This window comes from Cyrtonyx montezumae, unplaced genomic scaffold (assembly GCF_038088225.1).
Source record: "Cyrtonyx montezumae isolate F1298 unplaced genomic scaffold, pur_monq_1.0 scaffold_3, whole genome shotgun sequence".
Classification (NCBI taxonomy): domain Eukaryota; kingdom Metazoa; phylum Chordata; class Aves; order Galliformes; family Odontophoridae; genus Cyrtonyx; species Cyrtonyx montezumae.
The window spans coordinates 90397901-90423644 of record NW_027072034.1 but is presented as its reverse complement, the minus strand read 5'-3'; the positions used below and the strand labels follow the sequence as shown (position 1 = coordinate 90423644).

At 38.3% G+C, this 25744-nt stretch overlaps 1 protein-coding gene across 1 annotated transcript; it reads left to right on the top strand.

The window, feature by feature from the left end:
* Positions 1-828: 828 nt before the first annotated feature.
* MRPS35 (mitochondrial ribosomal protein S35) lies at positions 829-24107 on the top strand. The gene is made up of 8 exons (XM_065742375.1): positions 829-849; positions 2370-2413; positions 3011-3178; positions 3562-3622; positions 6026-6165; positions 10243-10352; positions 13757-13826; positions 23603-24107. Exons 2-8 carry the CDS (start codon positions 2405-2407, stop codon positions 23879-23881), a joined length of 837 nt encoding a protein of 278 aa, XP_065598447.1. The 5' UTR covers positions 829-849; positions 2370-2404; the 3' UTR covers positions 23882-24107.
* Positions 24108-25744: the final 1637 nt, after the last annotated feature.

Here is a 25744-nt window from a genome sequence, read left to right as displayed (position 1 = left end):
CTTAGGTTTAATCCCCACGATAACCAGAGTTTGGAATGTGATGAATATGCATGTGCTATACCTTTAAATATGTATTAGTTTCTCTCTTTGTTGTGCATCTTGGTGGAGAGATCCCCCATGCACCCAGCGCTGTAATAAAGGGAATACCTGCTTGACATATTTCATTGGTGTGTCAAGTTACTTTGTCAGATTTCTCGACATCACTCTGTCCTGCTTACAGAGTGGCCACTACTGGCAACAGGTATACTTACATCTGGCCTACCTCATCCCACATTGTGGACCTCTGCCCTTCTGTTTGATTTCTGTTTCAAGTATGCCTTCAGTTGCTTGAGTCTGCCTGTGTCCTCGTTACCTCCTTTCATCAGTGATCCTCACCTGCTTTGGGGAGGCAAAGCATGAAATAATTTGTATGGAGGTACTGAGAAGTTACTTTTTTTCGCTTTTTTTGTTTTTTACTCATGAAACGAAGAAACTTCCCTAGAGAACAAAAATAGGGAAGAGTGGGCGGCAGCCCACGGAGCCTTATCACTGCTGAGGAAATCACGGTAACACAGCGAAGTGCGTACACAACCCCAAACACACTTCCAACTATTTGTCCCTTCCTCCGTTTACCCATCCTGCCTCTCTTCCCGGAGCAAACAAATCGTTGTAGGCACTTAGCTGAGCCTGCCCCTCCCCTTTGTAGGCGGGAAGTATCGCACGCAGCTCCTCATCCGAAGATGGCGGCAGGTTGGGTACTACGCGGCTCAGGGCGCTGGCGCGCTGCGGCCCGCTGCTGTTGGCGGGCAGAGCTGCCTGCTTTCTTCTCCGCGCCAGCTGCGAGCAGCAGGGAAGCCCAGCAGAGGGAAGGTGAGGGAGCTTAGCGCGCTCCGCGGCGCTGCTGGCGGGCATGAGGCCGTGCCTGGTTACGGGTGCGGGGCCTTAAGGGTGGGTGAGGAGCTCGGCCCCCCGCCTTCCCCCCTTCAGGTCAAGATTGTGCTTGTCCCAGCAGACCAGTGCTTGAATTTCAGTATTCTAAATTAGAATCTCACAGTTGCCGAGGGATACATGTTTGCATTGCGTGTTTGGGTTTGTGTCTGGTCTCAGGTTTTGCCTGCTCGCAGTCCGGATGAGTCCGAAGTGTTCAGAGTCCCGTTGATCAGGGCTGTTACCAGCATTTTTCTGCTTTTGTGGACCCTGGTCATTTGTGGATTGCCAGGTTTGTAAAAGAGCCCTTGAGCGATGTCAGATGGTCGGGCTCGTGGCACTGCACAAGTGTCCTCATTAGGACACTGCAGCATCCTAATCAGAGGTTGTAGATATTTGTGACAGAAGGAATAAAACTGGTATGAATTGAGTATGCCTGTGTGAATGCTCCACAGAGGTAACGGTAGTTGTTGCAGAGTCCTGAATGTATTCTATATTTTATACCTATGTATAGAAGGAAGAGGTAGAATGGAATCGAAGCCATAAAATACCTAGATAAGGAAAATAGAAGGTCTTTATTTTTTTCATGTATTTAATGAAAATATTGTTGAGGGGAAGGAAAAAAAATAAAAGCAAGAAAGCAAGGATTTCAGTTTCTACTAAAGCTGATGGAATTTGTAGTCTTCGTGCATCCTTGTGAGTCCCTCTCCAGCGCTCTAGCTGATGGCAGTTGATGAGAAAACAGTCAAATGCTGGATGAGGCCTGCTAAAGAGAGTAAACTTGTTACTTGTTTTTTGCTTCATCTTCTCTGTGATAGCTGACTAAGAAAACTGTAAAGTTACAGAAAATAAACCCATTAGTATGTTTCCCATCCACAACTCATCAAGAAAAACGCTGCTGTGTGTTAATCTCAGGTAGTTTAGGTAAGCCAGAGCCTACTGCAGGGAATACAGAAGGAAGTGATGAATTAATGGGATTCCCTTTTTGGTGGCCGTGAGCTGTTAGATTGACTGTTCTGTACAGCTGATGAAGAGAGTTTTGTGACTGAGCGACTGTGTGGGATGAAGAAAAGGAAACAGTTATGAAGGCAAAAGTGTACTTCCACTCATCTCATTTCTCTATCCGATGCTAGCAAAATGTGTTTTGGCACATTACCACAAAATCATTGTTAGTATGTTTCTGGGATAAACCCAATCTGACTAAATGGCTTCCAAGCCTTTCTGAACTCGAGTTTCAAAAAAACCAGTGAGCAGTCTGCAGTCTGAGTATGTGATCTACCAGTTGTCAGGAGGTTGAATTTATTTATTTTTTCTGTCTGTAACTACGGAAATGTGGAATTACTTCAGGGTATAAATATATGTTGGTTTTGCAAGAGGAAAAGAAAAGTGCAAATGCACTGTATTTTTTCCACATAACCATATAATAGTTTGTACTGGAAAGTGTTTATTTTTTTTTTCTTCAGCTTCAACAAGGAAGAGAAGCAGGACATCGGACTTCATGAGATCAGTAAGAACTGAATCTGTTTGCAACTAACTCAGAGATGGCTGAGAAAGTTTTCCAAGATCTAAGTCTTAATAGTTTCTATAGGAACCCCTTAAAACAAGGTGAACTGATCTAATGTGACTAAATTAAGAAGTATACACTTCTTTAATCTCCCAAGTTTTCAACCTGTAATCTCAAAATTTAAGGCAAAAAAAAAAGGCTTGCTGAGACCATGTACTGCAGGTCTTAAAAGTAACTTAAGGTTGCATTTAAAAGAAAAACAAATACCTTATTGTTACTTTCAGTATGGATTGGCAGGATTTGTAGTGATTGTTTTCTGGCATTATTAAAAAACATCTGTTTACATGTATAAATAAAATTGTTCCTACTCAGTAGAATTGGTCTGATATCCAAGGAAGTTTTATTATCTCACACACCAATTTCAAAAGCAGTATAGTACCATGTTATGTGGTTTTAAAAGCAATTACTAAAATATTATTATATTAAAATTGCAATTTTTTGTTATGAGAGTTTATCCCTGAATGTGTTCATGTGTGTTCCTACTTGATATTACAGATCAGCATGTCTCCCATCAAATTTGTACAATTTTCAATTTGATAGGATCTGACTCCCAGAAGTGAGAGGATGGCAGTTGACCAGGACTGGAGCAGTGTTTATCCAACAGCAGATGTATTTAAATCTGCATCTGTGCCTCTCCCAGTTCGAATGGGCTACCCAGTGAAGGGAGGAGTACCTCCACCAAAAGAAGGCAACTTAGAGCTTATAAAGGTAAGTCACATTGTATTGGTATGCAATAACACTAAAAATTATTATTCATTAAGACTATTTTAATTGAAATAGTTTTATTGGATACTGTTTTCTGTAAGTAGAAAAATATTCTGTGTAACTTCTAAATTAAACACTAACAAAGACAAATCTAAAAAAGAAATTCAAGTGAATCAAATCAGCAAGCTTTGATTGGGTTATCTTGCCTGTGACTTACTTCTGAACTTAAATGTTTGGCTGAATGAAGCATGAGGAGAGTTTTCCTACCTTTATCTTCTGTTGAATTATATTAATGAATTCTAAGGTGTAACCAAATTTCAGTAATGCCCTTTTAATTATGAAGAAACAAAATATTATTTTGGTAACTCTTGTTATGTCTGTTCTAGATTCCCAATTTTTTACATCTTACTCCTCCTGCAATTAAGAAACACTGTGCAGCTCTCAGAGGTAGGATTTTGATTTCTTTACTTTGTTGTTTCTTTCTTTGGCTTTTTGTTGTTGTTGTTTTATGATTGTTAGGGTGTTGAGAGGCATTATTTATAGCAGTCTCTCTTAAATGACAGTTCAAAGTATAGCTGTCTGCTGAATTAATTGATGAGATATGATCCATCTCTGAAGCTGCTTTTGTCAGGCTTTGGCTAGTATAGCATGCTTTGTTATTGCTTCGCTATATTATACAGGTGATGAGCAGATAGGCCTTGTGAGGCTTCCAGTACACCTGTGAGACTTCAATTTTACCATTCTATTAGACCCTCTTGTACTGAAGAATTCATAGTTTAGACTCTTAAGGAACATGGGTGATGGATATGACTCAGTTCTCAGAAGATTAAAGCCTGGTTTAATAACAGTTTATCAATGGCCATTCTGGCATACGTTTAAAAAAAAAAAAGCCATGTATAAAGGGTTGATAGAATAAGGTATGCTGGCAAGATGCAGTGCTCAGTGAAGAGCAAGAGCATCTACCTGCCAGAGAGCAATTTAGGAGTTCCTAATGAGAAGGTTAGCCCTGAGAGAAGTGTAGGGAGCAGGTGCTAAGAGATCTGTCTTGAGCTACCTGCTTACAAACACATGCAGCATTTACAGGTGGAATCACAAGTCTGAAGACTCATGGAAATGCAAAGAGAAAACTTGTTCCTGCCTGCTTCATAACCATGCAGGGTGGAAAAACTGCTGATACGTTCCAAAGCAGCTTGGATATGGAGGTTTGCTGTGAGATGGATTACAAACTATTTGAGAGTTTAGTGAGCCAGGCTGCCTGAAGAGGAAGATAGATGAACTGTTTTGAAATAGATGGAAAACCCTCAGAGTTTCCATCTTTGGTTCTAACAGGAAGCTGCAGCCATCTAAACATCCTCTGAAACAGTAGTAGAATGAGATAGAAACAATCTTGGAGACTTCTAGAGTGCTATCAGTTTTATTTCGTTCAGATCTTGGGCAAACTGTCCATGAGAAATTTCTGTTTTATGTGTGCTAGTCACAAGCTTGGAAGAACTGGCTGTGGGTTTGAAAGCACATGACAACCCTTGGTTATGGAAAAAGGTGCTGGAGTTCAAGATCTTGAGATAAGTGGGGAAGACACCATATTAACAGCTATTTGTTGATGCAGATGATCTGCCAGTTGACTACAAGAGATACTCTGTTGGATTTGTTATTCTCAAACAAGGAAGAGCTCACACTTGAGAAGGTTAGGGGCAGCCTTGGTAACAATCATCATGAAACTGTGTAGCTTAAACTCCTGAGAAAACAGTGAAATTCAGGAGAATGATATTGGCTTATTGAGAAGTCTGTTTGGCAGATCCACTGGAGATAGTGGGAGAGGGGGAAGGGAAGCTTTTAGGACTCCCTTTTAGAAGCACAAGAATAGTCAATTCCAGTGGCAAAAATTAGAGTAAATATGGTGGAAGGACATCATGGGTGAACAGGGAACTCTAACACTTGCTTTTGTTAAACCTCATCTGGTTTCTGATTGTCCAGCTCTCCAGGTCTCACTGAATGGCAGCACAGCCTTCAGGTGTGTCAGCCAATCCTCCCAATTTTGTATCATCAGCAAACTTGCTGAGGGTGGCCGCTATCCCCTCCCTCATCAAGGTCATCGATGAAGATGTTGAACAATACTGGACCCAGGACAAACCCCTGGGAGGCACCACTGGTTACAGGTCTTCAGCCAGGCTCTGCACCACCAACAACAGCCCTCTGCGCTGTCAGTCAGCCAGTTTTCAACCCACTTCACTGTCCACTCGTCTATCCCACACTTCCTCAGCTTTGTTATAAGGATTTCGTGGGAGACAGTATCAAATGCCTTGCTGAAATAAGGGAGGGAGTAAAACAGGTAATACAGGGCTGACATTCAGAGGGATGTCAACAGGCAGGAAAAAGTCTGCTGCTAAGACTGTCATTAAGTGAGCTAAGTGTAAATAGAGTCATGTGTCTGGGATGGAATATCTCATGCTAGTTTTGCATGAGCTCCTCAGGGAACAAGGAGCTAGAAAGCAGCTTTGCAGAAAAGGACATGTAGAGCCCAGCAGGCCTTTGTAGGTTGAATGTGTAACAACATTGTACCCTTGCATCAATAGAGTCTAACCTGGGTTGTACTAGCAAAATTGTAGCGAACATATTTAGGTAATGATTTCATTTTTTTCTCCATCTTTGTAATTTCTGAGACTGCATTTGGAATACTGTGTCCAGTTTTGGGGAATTCAGTACAAAAAGACATTGAAATACTGGAGTGTCTAGCAGAGATGCTACCATTGCCTGTGAATGGGTATATAGTTTTTCTAAAACAACTTATAAAAACATAAATGACAGTAAATTTGAAAAGACAAATTATTTGGGTTGTTTTCTTTTTTACAGATTTCTGCACTGAATGGCCAAGTGCTTTGGACAGTGATGAGAAATGCGAGCAGCATTTTCCTGTTGAAATTGAGACCACAGATTATGTTTCTTCAGGTACATCTATTCGTAATCCCAAAGCAAGAGTAGTGACTTTAAGAGTAAGTAGTACTCTTGAAAAACAATCACCTTTGTTTTTAAAACCCAAATACTCGACTTTCTTTTAAAACATTTTTAAAACAAGTATGGAAATATGGGAAATGATTCATTGAATGACCAGAAAAAGCAGCAGAGGATTTCTATATATGTTGCTGTATGTTAGAACTTAGCTTGTAATGATATGGATATATATTTATAAAAAAAAAATCTGAACTCTGATGGAGACATAATAGCATACATTCTTAAAAATCAACTTTTCTGTACTTTTCTATACAGTAGATGCTATGTTATCGCTGAAACAGTGTGAGGCTACATGTTGTCCTTTATGAAAAATATCACTAGCTTTTTTCCAGAGATCTCTTTTCTTTGGATGAGAAGTTTTAGTTAAATAATATGAGGTCAGAGGCCCTGGGAAAGGGAAAAGGGGAAAGAGTAGGGAGATGGGCCTAAAAACAGTGGCAGCAATCTGAGGAGGAAAGCTAATTTAGTAAATAAGATATCAGAATGCAAAATAACACTATATAATACCATATAATTGGAATTGAAGCTAATCAAATAAAATGAGAGAGCATCCAAGGACCAAAGGCCTTATTCTAATAATGAAGGCAAGATATGGTACTGGGATGAGCAGAGAGGGGAAAGAGAGAGGAATTCGTGACTTGCCAACAATTTTATCTTTCCCTCCAAACAGAAAACAGAAATGGAAAGTAAAGTCCTCTGGGGTGTGTAATTCTTTTCTTCTGAGACCCAGGTACCCAGAAATTTGTCAGTCCACAGTATTGGAGCATTAACTCTTTAACTCACAGTGCCTCACGTGTTAGAATACTGGTAAAAAGTGGAATACTGATAAAAGAAAATCATAAAACCATAACACCTTGGAAGCTTGTGCACTGCATGTAATCTGAAAATTGTTATATTAGATGTTGTTTCAAATAGCTGATAGGTGCTGTAGTTGTGGAGGTCTAAACTAACCACTGTTAAAGTATTTAAGCTTTCATAATACCAAAATTCAGTGTGATCTGACTTAGGATGCTTAATATTAATTTGATTAGAATATTATGAAGATAGATATGAAATGAACAGTTTGTCCACAACTGTTTCAAGTATGTAATTCCTTACTTGAAGACAAAATGCAGTGGAAGAGACAGTAGTGTTGGGGAGACCAAGAACTGGAGGGGAAAAGGAGAGTCAGCTTTCTAGTTTTACTTAGTATATGCCCCATAGAACTGGAAGATCTGTTCAGCCACTTGTTTATCCCATTGTTTATTTCCATGAGTTCTCATTAATTATAATATGTACTGAGGAAAGGTAAACAAAGCAAAATCTCATAGAAATATGTAATAGCATGATATGGGATCATGCAGATATAATTAAACCAAGACTTTTTACTGTTTTTGGTTGTAAATGGTATGTTTTGATGTTCTAACCTTCATATTTCTCGATGCACACCTATACTAACAATGTTCTTTTGTACATTTTGGTATGGATAAAAATTGTATTCAGAGAAGAAAACTTTGGGAGGTGGTGTTGAAGAATTGTGAACTCTGTACATATTGCATTTTTTTTTAAAGGCACGTTTAGTAATTCAGTTAAAGCAAGTCAGTATTTTGTTCTTCTTTCCAATATCAACTGGAATTGATCTGTAGAAATCATTAAGTATTTGCTTTATTTTTTTTTCCTGAGCCCAGGCTTCTTTTAACAGTGGTATAAGGAGGAAATACCTGGATAGGTTGCTTTATGTTGCTTTTTTTTTTCTTTTTTAGAACATTAATGAATTAACTCAAATATTGAGTTTTTTCTCTTTTAGCTGTATTATGACATAAAAGAAGCTTGTCTAGATTTTTCTGTTTTCAAGCATACATTGGGAATATATATCTGGTACCCTCAGCCCACTCTGTTTTTCGATTCGGCATGTTTTATTTTTTATTTTTTTTAAATAAAGATGTTAAAAGTATGTGTAAAAAAAAAATTAAATTTAATGCTCTCTGGGAAATGATGAGATGTATTTGATATGCAGCCTCACTTTGGGCGATCAGTTCCAGTATTTGCCTGTCCTCATGGTATAGGACTGTGGCTTTTGAGTATGCCTATTGAGATGAGATTTGAACCTATCCTAAAAGTAGCATTGGTGGAGTCAGTGATGGCTGTGTTCTTTTTGTGCAGAAGCAAAAATATTGCATGGTAGCAACTTTGTGGAATCTGAACAGGAACAGTTAATTTTATTTGTAGGAGGCTACACCTTTCCTATAGACCGTGAAACTTTATTGGTTGAAATTTAACTTGGTTTATCATTAGCTTAAAAATACATTTCACCCTACTATTAGTAGTAGTTTCCCTTTTTTGTCATTACGTTTTAGAGTTAGTCTGTTTACCTACTAATTCACATTCATAGTCATGACCAAATCTTTGTGGATTTGTGTATATTATAAAAGGAAATGCAATGAGAATATAAGCCCCTGATTTTATGCTGGATTGTGAATGTACAGAAGGAGGCATGCATTTGACCTCTCCCCTGCCCCCCACTCCCTCATTACTCCTTTATTCAAAACTTCCTAGCGGAGAGATACTGACATTCCCAGGTCAGTGGTGGGCACGGTACCATAGGTTAGGCGAAGAGCTCAGCTGCTTGGTCAATCAACCTTCAGTCTCCTCCCAGTAAAAATAGTAGATTGTGTTTCTTGCCTTCTAAATCATGTAAAATGTTACTAAATATAGGTCTCTTCTGTTAGATGGATTTCTTGAGACACAAGATTTTGGACTAGGAGTCAGATTGCAGAAGAGAGGATAATTCAAAATGATACACAAGTTCGTATTATCCTGTCAAAATATGTCCATTAATGTTAGCTGGCCCTGATTCTTGTAAAGCTTTACATGAATGAATATTATGCATGTGTATTAGAAAAGGAAGAGGTTGGAGTGGGAGACAAATATGGAACAACTGTCTGCGTGCCTTTTCAGTTACAGGTGTTCTGATCTCAGACTTAATAAATTAATTGTAGTACTTTGTGATTAATCCTTCGCGAACAGAAGCTGTTTTGGGAGGGAGAAGGCATTTAAAGGTGAAAGCAGATGGCACTGGGCCATATGTTTGTATCAATGAGAGCTTTTTCTGTTTACCTTGTTACAGACTGTGATAAACTTTCTCATGAGTCTTCATGATAACACAATAAAGAAAATAATGAAAACTGTAAGAATTAAAAGCAAAAATTCTTAAACAACAAAAAAAATCTTTAAGATCTTTACTGTAGATACTAATTTTTCATCCCTTGTAGCCTAGTGCTAGTATTTCTTGGTACAAAATTTATCATAGTCTGTTCTCAAGTGCAATGGTTGGAACTGAGCCAAACAGCAGAATTTAAAACAAAACTATTTTTAAGCAGTCGTTATTCTTTGTGGAGCTCTAACTTGTCTGAAATTCAACATAAGATAGCCTGCAACATTTCAGCTAATAATTATAAGCTCTCTAAATCGTATCCTGTTTTTGAAGCAAGAGGCCATCTAAATATTTGTCACTTTAATATGACTTTGGATTTTTTGTGTTCCTGTAGCATAGGTAACAGACCAGATAGCTTTCTTATGCAAGATTTGATCAGTTCCTTTGTACTGCAGTGTCACGTTAAAAGGGATGTAGAGATTGGGTGGGGAGAAAGCAGTGATCGAATTCATAAGAGGTATTTGATGTCTTAATTTTTAGCATTTATCATCAACTTAAATTTCTAACCCCATATATCTTCAGACATTTAGCTTTGGTATTTGCTACTGTACAAACATTTTATAGTTAAAAATACCTTGCTTTACTGATGCTTGTTACTATATAGAGAAATTTGCTTCAGAGTAATTACTTAATTATAGGCATTCTATGTTATGGTGTTTCTTTCCTTTTTAGATAATTCAGTTATTTCTTTGTTTGTGGGTTTTTTGATACTGTAGGGGAAGGAAAGCTATTAAAACAGTTATTCGCTTTTTTTATTTGAATATTCACATTAGATTTGCCATGTAGGCATATCTGAAAATATTTTTCAGTATGCAGAGATTGAATTTCTGTAAATAATCAAGAGTATTTTCTTTTCTCCTTCAAGGTTAAACTTTCTAACCTGAATTTGGATGACCATGCAAAGAAGAAGTTGATTAAACTTGTAGGACAGCGGTACTGCAAGGATACAGATATACTCACTATTACAACAGACAGGTATGATTACAGGATGAAAAAATATCAGTATCAGCAGTTCCAGTGTAGAAATGTGCCAAATCTTTTCCAATTTTATCAGTACCAGTAACTACTGTTCAAATGCATTAAAATTTTAATGGACAAATCCCTTATTATCAGACCTAATCTTTATTATTATCAGATATAATAGAGATTTCCAAATACAATAATTCTTATGTAGTAGCAGTTATTCACAAACAGCTTCTGTAAGTTACAACAATTATCTAATGAGATGTGGGCAAGAAAAATGAGGACATCAGTGTTCAGACATTTTTCAGTCTTTTGATATTCCAGATTTAAAAAAAAAATCACTGTAGTTATTTACACTTATGTTCAGAAAACTGCACTGGGGAAATTTGTTTTATGTGTTTGAATTCTGAAGTGATTAAGAGAATACATATGTATCTCAGCACGGACCCCTTTGGGACACTGCTGGTTACAGGTCAACAACCATACTCTGCACCGCCAACAACGACCCTCTGCGCTCTGCCAGTCAGCCAGTTCTCAACCTACTTCACTGTTCACTTCGTCTATCCCGCATTTCCTTAGCTTTGTTATAAGGATGTCATGGGAGGCAGTATCAAATGCCTTGCTGAAGTCATGGTAGACTACATCCACTGCCCTCCCCCCCATCCACCCAGCCAGTGACAACATCTTAGAAAGCCACCGGGTTGGTCGAGCATGACCTCCCCTTGGTGAACCCATGCTGGCTACTCCTGATAACCTCTTTTTCTTCCAATTGTCTGGAGATGGCATCCAGCACAAGCTGTTCCATCACCTTTTCAGGGACAGAGGTGAGACTGGCTGGCCTGTAATTACCAGGATCTTCCTTCTTGTCCTTTTTGAAGATCGGAGTGACATTGGCTATCCCCCAGTCATCAGACACATCCTTCATTCTCCAAGACCTCTCAGAGATGATAGAGAGCGGTTCAGCAGTCACGTCCTCCAGCTCCCTCAGCACCCGTGGATGCACCCCATCGGGTCTCATGGATTTCTGAACATTAACATTGCCTAGGTGCTCACGGACCACCTCTTCCCTGACTAAAGGAAAGTCTCCCATGCCCCAGACCCTCTCACTATCCTTCAGGGTCTTGGATTCCTGAGGGAGAGCTTTTTCACTGAAGACAGAAGCAAAGAAGGTGTTCAGTATCTGCCTTCTCAGCATCCCCCATTACCGTAACACCCCCCTCACCTAGTAGGGGGCTCACATTCTCCCTAGTCTTCCTTTTATTGTTAACATTTCTAAAGCCTTTTTTATTATCCTTTACCACTTTTGCCAGATTCAATTCCAGTTGTGCTTTAGCCTTCCTCGTCGCATCCCTGCAGGCCCTGACAACATTTCTGTATTCTTCCCAAGTGGTCAAACCTTTTTTCCACGTTTCATGGACCTTCTTCTTCCCTTTGAGTTTGCATATGAGCTCCTTGCTCATCCACGCAGGTTTCCTGCCACTCTCTCCTGATTGCTTGCTTCTGATATCTTGCACTGATCCTGAGCTTGGAAGAACTGTTTAAATGCTGACCAGCATTATGTATCTCTTTTGACTTGAAAGTCTGGGTAGTTTACTGGGACCACTTGAGTTACAGTTTCATTTCTCTGGTGAAACTTATGTTGTGGCTATTAAAATAGCTGAAGGGAGCTTTACCTCTGTAGTACTCATGAATGGTCTCATGCTTCATTCCTGGAGGAATTTTTAATGTGCTTATTAATATTTCCCTCTATTTCTAGTAAACTCTGAGGCTTAATCTCTGCCCAGTATCCATTTTGTTCTGGACTTGTATTTGAAGTACTTCTAAAGTGAAATTCCTTCTCTGTGAAGGAACTGTGAGGAGGAAGCTTGAGTCTTTTCAAAAGGTTATTTGCTTGAATGGTCAGTCCCTAGCCATTTAGATAAATGTTTTCAGAGCATCTCAGATGTGGTCTTGTATGATTCAGTCTGTTCTGCATTCATGAGTAAGATATCTAAGGTATCAAAAAAGAAAAAAAAAGAAGCCTATAAGCCATTAGCATAATTTCTGAAGGCCACTTTTATAGCAGACAACAAATGCTAGAGTTTTGAGAAGCTACTATTGTGGGAAATTGTTCTTATTAACTTAAGTTCAAAAATAGCAGGCAATCCCATCTGGAGTTCTTAATCTTTTTAAATGGGAAGGCAATACCATGAATATTATCTGTCAGTAAAGGCTGAAAGTATGAATATAAAATATTTCTTAAGTATTTATTCTCTGTAAACGTGAAACAATAATGATTAATTCAAAGTGTACTAGGATCATTACTAATTTCAAATGGAAAACTGAGCACTGTTTTTACTGTCTTGATTTCAGCATAAATTCTCATAAAGTGCAAAAAAAGTACTTTGCATACATTTTGACAGCTTATGGTTCCCACTGATCCTTAGAACAACTGAAAAGTTCATGAACTATGCGTTTTGGGTAACGATCATTTAAGATCATTTGTGCAATGATCTAACTTGAAGAATACAGTTCCATGGTCACTCTTGTCTACACTAAGTCAGTACTGCTGCTGAAAGTATTGGTCCTTCAGAAAGGAAAGGGGAAAGGAGAGCCAGTTTTTACTGGTATCAGTCCTTGATCTGGTTCACTTAAGAGTTGCTGGAACTGAGGTGTTAAGTTGTTTGTAGGACATACTGTTACTAGTTTTGAGTGTGTCTGCTATGTGTCATTCTAGAAAAGAGAGGAGGGGATTTCTGCTTATCAAAAAAGATGGGAAACAAAGCAGCCTCTTGGAAGAGTTGTGAGAAAGAGGAGGTTACTGGTGATCAGCATGAGTAAATGATTAATGTCACCAAAATGTCAGTAGACATTTTGTATTGTTTGTTTTAAGAAATATGCTGCTTTTACAGCACTGTGTCTTATCTGGACAAATTTTGCTGGTGATTCTATTTTGACTTAAAGCTACATTGACTTAGAGGCTTTTCCTCTCTAGATTATCTAGGTCTTTTGTACTAAGCTATGTTTAATTGACTTTCTCACCCTTTTCTTTCTTTCTGATCTGGGGGAAAAAAAAAAATCAGATAATCAGATCTTAAGGGAGTCCAGACTAATGCATATTGGATTCAGCTTTGGCTATTTCTATCAGAGGACAAAGTGGGGAATACAGCATATGCTAGTCTGGTTTTTAACAGGTTCTGAAGATCTGTAGATTGTTTTTGTACATTTTCTTTTAGACTTGCAGATGTCTGTTCTGCCATGTTTTTATGATCATGTTATTCTTGATAATCTGTACTTGATAAATGTGTGAATCAAATACACTTCCCTTGAATTGTCTATGTCACAGAATAGAAATTTTGGTAAGTTTATTATTTTGTTCAAGTATATTTACAGTATTTTGATTTTAGAAAGATAATCTTTGTTTATGAATTTTTCAGATGTCCACTAAGACGGCAGAACTATGATTATGGAATTCATCTCCTCACAGTTCTGTACCATGAATCTTGGGTAAGCAGTTGGTAGAAAATATCTCTCATACTCCCTCTTTCTCTGTCCTCTTCCCTCTACATAAACTAAACATTACTTGAGACTTAAAGTTTTCTGACTGTGCACAACTTAAGGTGTATTACCTTAGGTTCCTTTCCCCATTACATTTCTCCAAATTCAGGTGAGGTGAGTGCTGTATTCCACACTTGCTGCATATTTCAAAACTAACTGCTCACAATTTTTGCTATTAGTCTTTTTCCAGCAGAAAGTTATTCTTTAAGTAATTTTTATGAAGAATGTAATTTTATGTCTGTGTATGCAAAAATGATGTTAATTTGAAGGCAAAAATTTATCAGTGTTGTTTTTTTTTAGTATACTTGTATACTCTTATAGTCTCAGCTTCAGTTAAAACCTGGGGCATCCACATGGAAGTAATTCTGTTGATGTAGCTAGTACAGGACTTAAATGGAATTAGTTTGCAAGGAATCTTGTCATAATGGGTTTACAGTTGAAAATGTGCAGTAAGTTTGTGACAGAGTAGAAGGAACATATCAACAAGTGGTTATGGGTTTTGATCAGCCTCAAAGCTCTGTTAATGTGCTTGAGGATAGGTAGGACATACAGAGGGATCTGGATAGGCTGGATTCATGGACTGAAGCACAAGACCAAGTCCAGGGTCCTCCAGCAACCCCATGCATCACTATAAGCTTTGAGAAGAGTGACTGGAAAGCTGTGTGGTGGAATGGGATCTAGTGGTGCTATTTGTCAGTGACTGAACATGACCCAGTAGCGTGCCTAGGTGGCCAGGAAAGCCAGTGGCGTCCTGATTTGTATCAGAAATAGTGTAACCAGCAACACTAGGATGGTAATGGTCCTTCTACTTCTCACTGATAAGGCTGCACCTCAAGTAGCGTGTTCAGTTTTGGGAAAGGCAAGTTCAGAAAGGCACTTAGGCCTTGGAGCATGCCTCAGGAAGGATAACAAAGCTGGTAAAGGACCTGCAACAGGAGTCTTTTGTGGAGCTCCTGAGGGAACTGGCATTGTTTTGTCTGGAGGAAGCTCAAGAGAGACCTTGTCACACTTCACAACTGCCTAAAAGGAGATTGTAGTGGGATGGGGATTCACATCTTCTCCTAGGTAACTAGTGATAGGACAAGGGTAATTAAGGGAAAAGGGCCTTTAGCAGTGCTGGGGTAGAGAAAGTGGGGTTCAGGTTTGGTATTAGGAAAAACTTCTCAGGAAGAGTGGTCATGCACTGGAACAGCCTGCCCAAAATGTGTAGATGTGACAACAGGGACATGGTTTAGTGGGCATGGTGAGTTGATGGTTGGTCTAAATGATCTTGGAGATCTTGTCCAGCTTTTATGGTTCTATGATTATTTTTAGGAGCACTGGAATACTACTGGATAGCTTTTGGGGTAATACAAAACTAGGGGTTTGCAGTTAAAAGTAATATTGCACTTGAAACTGGACTATTTTTCTTATCATTTTCACACAGATGTAAACAGTTAACTTCAGCAAAATCTTACTAAAGCTGAAAGCTTTTCTTTTTTTCAGAGTTGCTGAGAGTTGTCTTAAAAACATAATGGAGTGTTACCCATATTTACATAAAAAACCCTTTGTTTGGAAGCAAGAATTGTCGTTTGTTTTTTTGTTTGTTTCTGTAATGAATAATGTTGCACTTCTTTTGACAGCAGGTGTCTTGGTATTTTCTGATAGTCCTTGTTACTTTCTAAGATGTAAATTTGCATAATTATTTGTTTTAGTGGGGGAAATGAAGGAAGACAGGAATAAGTGAATTCATTGTTTGGTTCTTAATCTGTCTTCTGTTATCACTGTTTCAAATAAGGTGAATATCATACAGAACAGCTATGGAAAGGTGTTCAAAATACTGGTGGTGCAGTGGTGGATTGATGGTAGTTGCTTGGTTATACAGTGCACTTTATTTTTTAGATGGATCTTAATAGTAGGAGGAGTATTAATTTACATCTAAGTCATCCTTGGTTCAACCTATTCAAACCACGGCTTTGCTAAATTTGATTGCGAGCTTACTTAGTTAATCTGTTGTTAAAAAGATGCACAAGTAGCAAGAAGTGTACCATCAGATCCCAGACTGATGAATTTGGCAGCGTGATTTTGATTAATGCAGGTAAGTGTCTGACACAAGTCAAGTTATATTTAAAACACTCAGATTTGAAAACTTAAGTATTTTTAAAATAATGGACATTCTTATTTTAGAATGTATGGCGGTCTCCTTCACGTTTAATAGTTGTCAGGTATGTATGCAGTAGATATGACTTGGCCCATCTGTAGCAAGAATGTTTACTTTCATTGAACTATCTGGATTGTGCCTGGAGTAAATTCACCGAATGAAAGAATGAGATACATTAGGTAATTATTAAACAGCAGTTAAAATAGTTGTATTTCTGCTGCTTTACATGATCATACTTCTTGAATGCTGTAACCTCAGCTCTTAAGGTATTAAGTGGTTTGTAAAAAGTAATAGTTTCCTGCCCCCAAGTGGTTAAAAAGAGCACATAATTGGGATTAGTAGTTGGTCACTATAAACTGAAGTCCTGTATGAGTTTATAGCAGAAGAGAGAATGAAGTGGAGCACGCAGTTAAGTTTTGAATAAGAAAAAAAATATTACTAGTAGTTATAAAATGGAGTAGATCTGGAAAAGATAGTGAGAAGGAATTAATTCAAAGTTGTTTATATTTGCCAAGATTAAAAAAAAAAGTTGCAGCTATTTTCCATGGTCCTAATACGTGATTTTCACCATACACAAATGCAAGATGATGCAGAATGAAGGATATAATTCTGCAATACACAGATGAGATCTTTAAACATTATTAGTGAAAAGTTACACTAGAGAATATAAAGTGAAAGGACATCCCTTAAAGTAAGAAGTGTAGTCTGATGTACTAGAAACAATAATAGTGTTGTGAATGCTTCTGATCTCTCTTGCTTTTTCTAGAAGTGTAAGTACAGAAGTATGATTAGAAAATAATTGAGACTTAAACAAGGAAGGAGGCATAGAGGAGCAGAGATAATTGGAAAGTGATTTATGATAGAATATACAGTAGTAGCGAACGGTCTTCTGGGTGCTTCCCTTTACTATGTGCTTCCATTGCAGTTAATATTTGATGAACTGAATGGAAGGTATAAACGGGAGGATGGGTGGGAGAAGAAAACAGTCATATGTACAGGGCAGAGTAAACACTAGAGGCTTGATTAACTTGTCTGTGAATTTCCAAGGCTGTATGTACTAATGAATTTGAGGAAGCCATTCAACCTCGCTTTCAGTAGAGCATTTAACTGCAAGATACAGGTGAGACGTGAGTATATGCTTGCTTGCAGCTGAATGAATATTTTAACATTACTATTGGTTATCTCAAAATCCATGCTAAAGTTTTCCTTTAGACTCAAATTCACACTTACGCTGCATTGCCTTTTTTCTCTGTGGTTGTTTGAAGTAATTACAAGTAAGGATATTTCTATCACTTCAGGTTATATCTGAAGAACTTGGCAGCAATGGAACATTGCAATTTTCATAGTAGGACTTCACCTTATAATTCCAGTGAAAATATTAAAGTTCTGAAACCTAAACAGGCCTTGGTGTGAACACTCACAATGCTATGACCTGTGGGTTGTAGGATTAAAATGGGAGGTAGAAGATGGCTCTCATGTCTTGCTGAAACACTCTCCCTGAGAAAGATGAACTGAAAACAAAAGGAGGGCCATAAGCCAGTGATTAGTGAAAGACAAATATCTAGCTCTGAGCACTGTTTAGTGTAGTTTTAAGTCCTCTCAGTGTAAATCTCATAGCTTTGAGATTGTAGAATAATCAAGCGTGATGTAGTTGTACCCTTCTTGAGTGTTCTTTATCAGTATGTCCTTAAAATATAACATAAACCGAGGCTGAGGTAAGGGTGATTTCTGAATGCTGGGATTTATTTTGAAGTGTGTTACATTTCTTTGTGAATTCACTCACAATCAAAATCCAATAGCTTACAAAGAGTCTTTATCATTAATGCCAGTCAAAGAAGCTAGAGCTAAGTGGCATAATAGATAATTTAATGAACTTTCTTTGAAGATTGGAATTCAAAAATTTAAAATCAAAAGAAAGAATTTTACTGATAGGAAATGCTCACTTCAGTGATTGTAAAGCAAGCAAAGGCGGTGACAGAGCCTTTATTTGAGGTAGAGGCACTACAGAAAGAGATATTAGAGATAAGGGGAGTAAACTCACCCTTCCCGGTGACCATTTGCAGCTGCCTCTCATTTGTCAGAATGAAGGGAGTCAGGGAGGGGGGGTAACCTGAGCAGGCTCTGAGCATATTTGTGCTCCTGGAAGCACCACCCGCTGGGTGCACCACCGAGAGGGAGAGCGAGAGGAGCGAGAGGACGGGTGGACCTGGGCTCATCCGCTCTGGTCACTCATATGCTCCTTCACTGGTTCAGGCTGTGACCAGGCAATCCCACTACAAGTGATATTTAAATTACTTCATCCCACAAGGGATGAATATTTAAGCAAACAAACCTGGAGTTGAAACAAAACTGGCCTGCAGTGTTTCAGTTAAAGCTTGACAGTGTACTATTTCAGACTGTAGTAGTCTTCTGCAGTACCTTTTCTTTAAACGTTTCTAGTTACCGGAGAAACAAGTCTCCTTTTTAATGCATAGATGTTATTTTTTACAGTTGTCATATTCAGTCTGAGTATTTGACAGAAAGTCTTACAGGGGGATATGTATTAACAAAATCAGCAGAAAATAAAGAATGGGACAATAAATACCACCACTGTTTTTGATGACATCAGATTCTTATCTGATTCACATAACTAACAGACAGCTGACCTTTCAGAGGCATGAAGGTTCTAGAAAATAGATGCGGCCTCTTCATCACTGGGGAGTTGTGGTGTTTTTGAAAGATGCAGTCTAGTTGATGGTAACTGCTAAGAACTAAAAGTTAGTGGCAGAACCAGATATGAAGCTTTTGAGTGTTGTTAAGCATGGAAGAGTCTCTTGCTCACAGTTACTTTCTGAGGCAAAATTGTGTTTAACTGTTCTTGGGTTAGATATCATCAGATACAAATACATTTTGCCTATTTACAAAATGTCTCCGTAAGTTGCATACTAAATAATACAGTTCATACATATAGAGAAGTACATAATTATTTTAAGTCCTTTTTGACTAGAGCTACCCTATTACTAGGAATATGTTAGCATAGCTGTGCTATTTGTTACCTGAAAATCTGTGACTTTTTTTACCATACGTATAATATTCTATTTCCATGCAGTACTAAGAAATAGGTGTATTTATTCCAGCCTATATAAAGTTTCTAAGTTGACATGCAATTTAGAGAACTGTCACAAAATCTCTGGATCCTGGGAGTTGTAATGGACCTCTAGAGATCATCTTGCTCAACCCCCCCACTAAAGCAGGTTCCCTACAGCAGGTTACACAGGAAAGTATCCAGGCTGGTTTTGAGTATCTCCACAGAAAGAGATGCTGCAGCCTCTCTGAGCAGCTTATGCATTGCTCTGTCACCCTCGAAGTAAAGTTTTTCCTCTTGTTGATATGGAACTTTAACAAAAGCAAGTGTAGAGTCTTGCACCTAGGGAGGAATAATTGCATGCACCAGTACAGGCTGGGGGATGACCTGCTGGAGAGGAGCTCTGTAGAGAGGGACCTGGGTGTCCTGGTGGACGACAGGTTGACCATGAGCCAGCAGTGTGTTCTCGTGGCCAGGCGGGCCAGTGGCATTCTGAGATGCATAAAAAAGAGCATGGCCAGCAGGTCAAGGGAGGTGATCCTCCCCCTCTACTCTGCCTTGGTGAGTCCTCATCTGGAGTACTGTGTCCAGTTCTGGGCTCCCCAGTACAAAAAAAGACAGGCATCTCTTGGAAAGAGTCCAGCGCAGGGCCACAAAGATGATGAAGGGCCTGGAGCATCTCGCCTATGAAGAAAGGCTAAATGAACTAGGTCTGTTTAGCCTTGAGAAAAGAAGACTGAGAGGGGATCTGATCCAGGTTTACAAATATCTGAGATATGGGAAACAAAGTGGCGAGGCCAGACTCTTTTCAGAAGTGTGTGGAGACAGGACAAGGGGAAACGGACAGAAACTGCAGCACAGGAGGTTCCACATGAATATGTGCAAGAACTTCTTTACGGTAAGGGTGACGGAGCACTGGCACAGGCTGCCCAGGGGGGTTGTGGAGTCTCCTTCTCTGGAGATATTCAAGACCCACCTGGACGCCTACCTGTGCCACCTGGTGTAGGGAACCTGCTTTGGCAGGGGGGTTGGTCTCGATGATCTGTAGAGGTCCCTTCCAACCCCTATGATTCTGTGATTCCTGTGTTCCAGTTTGTTCCTGTTGCCCCTTGTCCTGCTTCTGAGTACTACTGAAAAAAAATCTTGGGCCTGTCTTCTTGACACTTGCCCTTTAGATGTTGTTAAGCATTGATAAGATTCCCATCTTAGTCTGAGACTCAGTTGTGGGTCTCTCAGCCTTTCCTCATAATTGGTGCTCAAGGGCCCTGATGAGCTTTGTGGATGGACTCTCCCCAGTAGTTCCCTGACTTTCTTCAGCTGGGGAGTCCAGAGCCAGACTCCAGCTTTGTCCTCAGTAGGACAGAGTAGAGCAGGAGGAGTACCTCCCTTGACTACTGGCCATGTTCTTTTTAATGCATCCCAGAATACCATTGGCCTTCTTTGACACAGTGGTGGTTTGTGGTTAACCTGTTGTCTTCCTGGACACCTAGATCCTTCCCTGAAGAGCTCCTTTCTTGCAGGTTATCCCTTAAACTATACTTATGTGTATGATTATTCTTCCCCAGGTGTAGGACTCTTCATTTGCCCTTGTTAAGTCCCATCAGGTTCCTCTCTGCCCAGCTCTACAGCCTGTCTAGGACTTGCTGAATGTTTACACAGCCTTCTGATGTGTCAGTCATTTTTCTGATTTGTCTCCATTACAGACTTGTGGAGGGTACACTGTATCCCTTCATCCAGGTCACTGGTGAAAATGCTTAACAGAATCAGAACTAGTACCAACTCCTGAGGACCATCGCTAGCTGCAAGACCTCTAGTTAGACTCTGCTGCTGATTACAACCCTCTGAGCTCTTCTAGTCAGCCAGTTCACAATCTGCCTCACTTGTCCGTTCATCTGTCCCATACTTATGAAGCTTGCCTACAAGGTTGTTATGGGAGGCATTGTCAAAGGTCCACTGTTCTCCCCTCATTTACCCAGCCAATCATGACATCATAGAAATTTACAAGGTTGACTGAGTATGATTTCCCCTTAGTTGAACCCATGTAGACTACTCCTGATAACCTTTTATTCTACTTTCTTGGAAATGGCATCCAGAATTTGTTCTATATTCCTGTCCTCCCCCTCAAAAAAAGAACAAAAACCCACTGAAATGTTCTTTGCTAAACATTGCTACGTTTTTAACTGTTCAAACTGTTGACAAGATTGACTAACACTAATCATGTTTTTAATTTCCTTTAAATTTAGCTAATTGTTAGCTTTAGTTGTTAATGACAACTTTATTTAAAACATCTTCTCTAATACAAACACCAGAGAACTGACGGTTCTAATCCTCCATATGGCTGTGACAGCAAACTTAGGAAAGTTAAGCTGATAGGAAAAAAAAGACAACGGCAGTGGAATATCTATTAATGTGATCAAAGATCCTTTCCTTTTTCTATAAAGTTTCAGTATGTCGTGATGCCTTTTTGATTATGACTTTTAAGAAGCAAGCAAGTTAAAGCAAGCCTCAGTATAGTTTTAATATATATATGCTGCGTAAACGTGTCAGATTAATCCTTTATTTTGTTTACAAGTCTTTACAGTGCTTAAAGTGCAGTTTTACTTTAAATTAAAATGCTGTTTATGATGTTAAAAAAACATATATTTTTACTACAAAGTATATTAAAAACAATCACACTAATCTGTCCCCCTTGTTTAAGTACTAGGTTTAGGTCCTTTGATTTTTAGATGAAGTGGTGTTTTTTGTTTTGGTTATTGCCCCCATTTCTCATTGGAAGTCTTCATGAGAAAAACAGTTGAAATTACCAGTTGAGCATATTACCAGCCAAGCTGGTTAATACTAACTGAAATTCGGAATTATCTGGGATAGAATGAAGAAATCATTTTTAGTCAATTCATTGAAGAATGCATTCATGATTTTCAACCCAGTACTTTAAATGTGAATTTTAGAAAGACATTACGCAGCTCCACATTTAGATTACAGTTTTCATTGTTATATTTGCTTGTTTGTAAGGCTTTTACTACATTGTTTACTAACATTTTAAATATGCAGTGAATGAAAGTAACTATAACAAGACAGGGTGGAAACATCCTTTTTGAATTTTTTCATTGTCTTGTTTACTTCCTAAATACTTAAGCAGCAGCAGTTGTAACATGTTCACTATTTGCAGTTCATGGGCAGTTGTCTACCTAGTATGCTTTTTGAAATGAAAATACACTTCACTTTTTCCTCTTGCAATAAATCTGGTTGAAAAGGTAATTAAAAGTTTCACTCAATACAGTCAGCTTCCAAAGAACCTGGTCTAGGGAGCCTGCAGGGGAGTTGGACTAGATGATCTGTAGAGGTCCCTTCCAACCCCCCAACTCTGTGTGATTGTGTGATTTGGTTTCTGTTCAGTTTCCTGTTTGTGATATATGTCTGAACTTGCGTACAGCAGGATAACATTTCATTTTGAGGCATGGCCACCAACACTGCAGCAGTGAATATAGATTTCTTGTGGTAGGATTTAGGAATAGATTTTTAACCCCCTCCTGCTATCACATTCCTCCCTTGTCCTCCCAGAAGAAAATTTTCTTTTAAAATCATCTTTGCTACGCTATTCTGTTGGGAAAGATTCCAAGAAAGACATAATTAACTTTCTTCCTCCACCCTGAAAGTCTTCTGTGTCTCAGGAGATGCAGGGAAACTCTTAATTTATTTATCAGCGTATATTTCTTAGTTGTTATGAAGAATTTTCTTGAAGAGATAAATGTGATAACTGCAAACTGGTACATTTTGTCCTCACTATTGCTTGAACATGTTTAAAAGTTTCACAGTGACCATCTTTTTGAGCTTCCAGCTTGACTCTGTCATGCAAGTTTGGTCCAGAGGCTGACTAGGAGCAGTAGCCATATTCCTTTACTCTTTAACAACACTATCCCTGTGAGATAAACTTTTGTTTTAAAAAATCCCTGGATATCCCTTGTGCAGGTGAATGATGATTATGTAAAGCATGATTATGTTCATTTTAAGAATGGATCAATCTCAGTTTTGATTCATAATTTTGAAACATGCAGGAGTACCTTACCAACTTCGTTAAGCTGCTGTTCTAGCAAAACAAATTAGAGCATGTCTATATTTGGGACTTCTGAAATAATGGGTTGTATAAAATTACTCATAGAAGTTTTCTTATTATTCATTATGTATAGTCCATAGGACTTTTCTTCCATTCCAACTAGTCCAGTTGCATCTTCCAGCTGTATAAGTAATGTGACAAGTGGGAAGGATGAAACTCAGAATTTTATGTGGAAAATGAATGGTGTATGGAAACCTCTTTGAACTCTGTTTTGTTTGAGGCTGGAGTTACAGGCCATGTACTTCAGAGAACAAACGTCTTCCAGGACTAAAGTTACTGTTTGCATTTGTTCATTTTGTTGTTTTTTGTTTTTTTTAACTGACTCGGAATTAGAGCAAAAAGATTCTGTAAATTATTCTGGCTATGTTTCAGGTTCTAATTCTAAAGTGAGGCATACTTTCTTTCAGAAAACTGAGACATGGGAGAGCGAGAAGACTGAGGAAGACATGGAAGAGTATATCTGGGAAAACAGCTCCTCTCAGAGAAATGCCCTAAATACTTTGCTTCAAATAAAAGCTGCAGAGAATGTCAGTAATGTAACTAAGGAAGAACTTCTTGCATCTGAAGTAGTTAAAAATTACAGAAACTCTGTAATTGCACTTAAAAATGAAGGTGAAACAAAAAGTAACATGTCTCAGTATAAGGAATCTGTGAAAAAACTATTAAATATACAAGCATCACCATGAAAGCTTCTGCAGGTACATTTAGTTATTACAGAAATATTGAACTGTCATGTTAGTATTACTGTATGATATGGATTCAGAACTTTAACTAAAACTATGAAACTTGTTGATGAGTTAGTTTTGAAAAAAGTTAGGTTTTTGTTTAGTTTTGGATTTTCTTGTAAACATAACTTTGCTGTCAGGAATCTTGTTCTTGAATAAAGTATGCCTTCAGTCATCTTGGTGACTTTGAACATTCTATTCTGTACTTTCTTTGCCTGGGAAATTCTGGCTTAGTTCTGTGTTTAATCACATTCTGACTTCTCACACAACTTTTTTGACGTATTATATTTGAAAATTTTTAAGTTATGAAATGACTTATGTTCCATGTTCCATTAACTTTGAGATTCTTAATTGAGAGATCTGAAGTTTTTAAATGCTTTCCAAGCCTCTCAGATTTTTTTTCTACCTCAACTTCCTTTCTGGAAAATAAAGACTATGTAACATAAGTTTAATTATTGGATAGGTGTTGAAATACACTGAGTTGTGTGAGGTTTATGGTTGTCATCGTGAGGGCTAACAAATACTCTAAATAAAAATGCAGTAATGGAACAAAATAAGTTAGAAAATGGGATGATGATAGCAAGATGAACTGATAGTTATTTACAGAATACAAAAGTGCCTTGGGAAGAAAGAATGATGAAGGTTGCTGAAATTGATGGCTGGTAGTGTGGTGAGGTGAGTACATTGCCTAAATAGGAATGGATTGAGTCTTTGTACACTGAGGCCTCCTGTGTTCTTTCTTGTGTGTTCAGATTTGGAAAGGAAGAAATATGTGTAGCTTCCCAATTAATGCTGAGAAGCATGGAAGTAGTAATCCTTATGGATGTCTTACATTTGATAATTTTATTTGAAAGGAGTTGATTCGAAACTCTGAAATTGCAAGAAACTTCCTTCTCACAATTAAATGAGTATTCCTTAAAAGTACTAGTTTGAAAGAATAACTCTCTTACTGTACCTCCCTAGCTTACAAGGATTTTACCTTACAGAGAAAGCCTTCATTTTCTGGAAGGGGTAGAGGAACTTTTGTTCATCAGACTTACAGATTCCATACCTGTAAAAGAGCTTATTATACAGCCTTACCAGTCAGGTTGAGAGGAAACTAGCAATGAAAGACTATTTAAGACAAAAGAGGTGAATTGATTTCTAGTGTGTCCTGTGTAGCTTGACTTACTCGTTGCTAGGGTTTCTTCTTGTTTTTTATTCACATACAGCTAAGCAGTATATTTATTCCTATTTCCAAAATATTGGTAGTTTGGAAGGATGCTTTTGGAAGTCAACTGAATTTACTGCAGTTAATCTCTATATGAGAATTTTCCAGTGCTGTAGCTGAGTTTTGGCAGTGCATGTGTTCTACAATCCAATCATAATTCTGTATTCACCAACTTGGTTATTTTTGGACTCCTTCTTTTTAAGTTTGTATTAATGTAGAGTTTTATCAGAAACTGGGAAGTTTGAAATTTATCAGGTTATTCCTTGATTCAGGGGGATTGAGAATACTGTTTAAAATTCTCGTTTGAAGTACTGCTTACTGTAATTACTAATGTTTTTTTGATGGCCATGAAACTGGAATCGCTGAGAAAGTAGCAGTAGTTTGACTTAGAGAATGGTATTATTTGTGGAGGAGCATTTGGCTTTAGTCCAGAGGGGATTTGGTTCTAATTCTCTATATAATATGATTTTTTCCTTAATTAGTTTTGTCAGTGTCTGCATAAAGACTTGTGTACTAGCAAGCATATGTTACTAACTTGTGTTTGCAGTGGCATGTCTTGTACAAGATGCTCATGAATAACTTCTTTAGATGTTCTAGGAAATCTTAAAGCTTGC

Bases quoted from the DNA above. Each gene is read 5' to 3' on its own strand.
- MRPS35 (XM_065742375.1), top strand. The intron at 3,623-6,025 runs GTAGGATTTTGA...TCTTTTTTACAG, and splicing joins ACACTGTGCAGCTCTCAGAG to ATTTCTGCACTGAATGGCCA. The intron at 10,353-13,756 runs GTATGATTACAG...TGAATTTTTCAG, and splicing joins CTCACTATTACAACAGACAG to ATGTCCACTAAGACGGCAGA.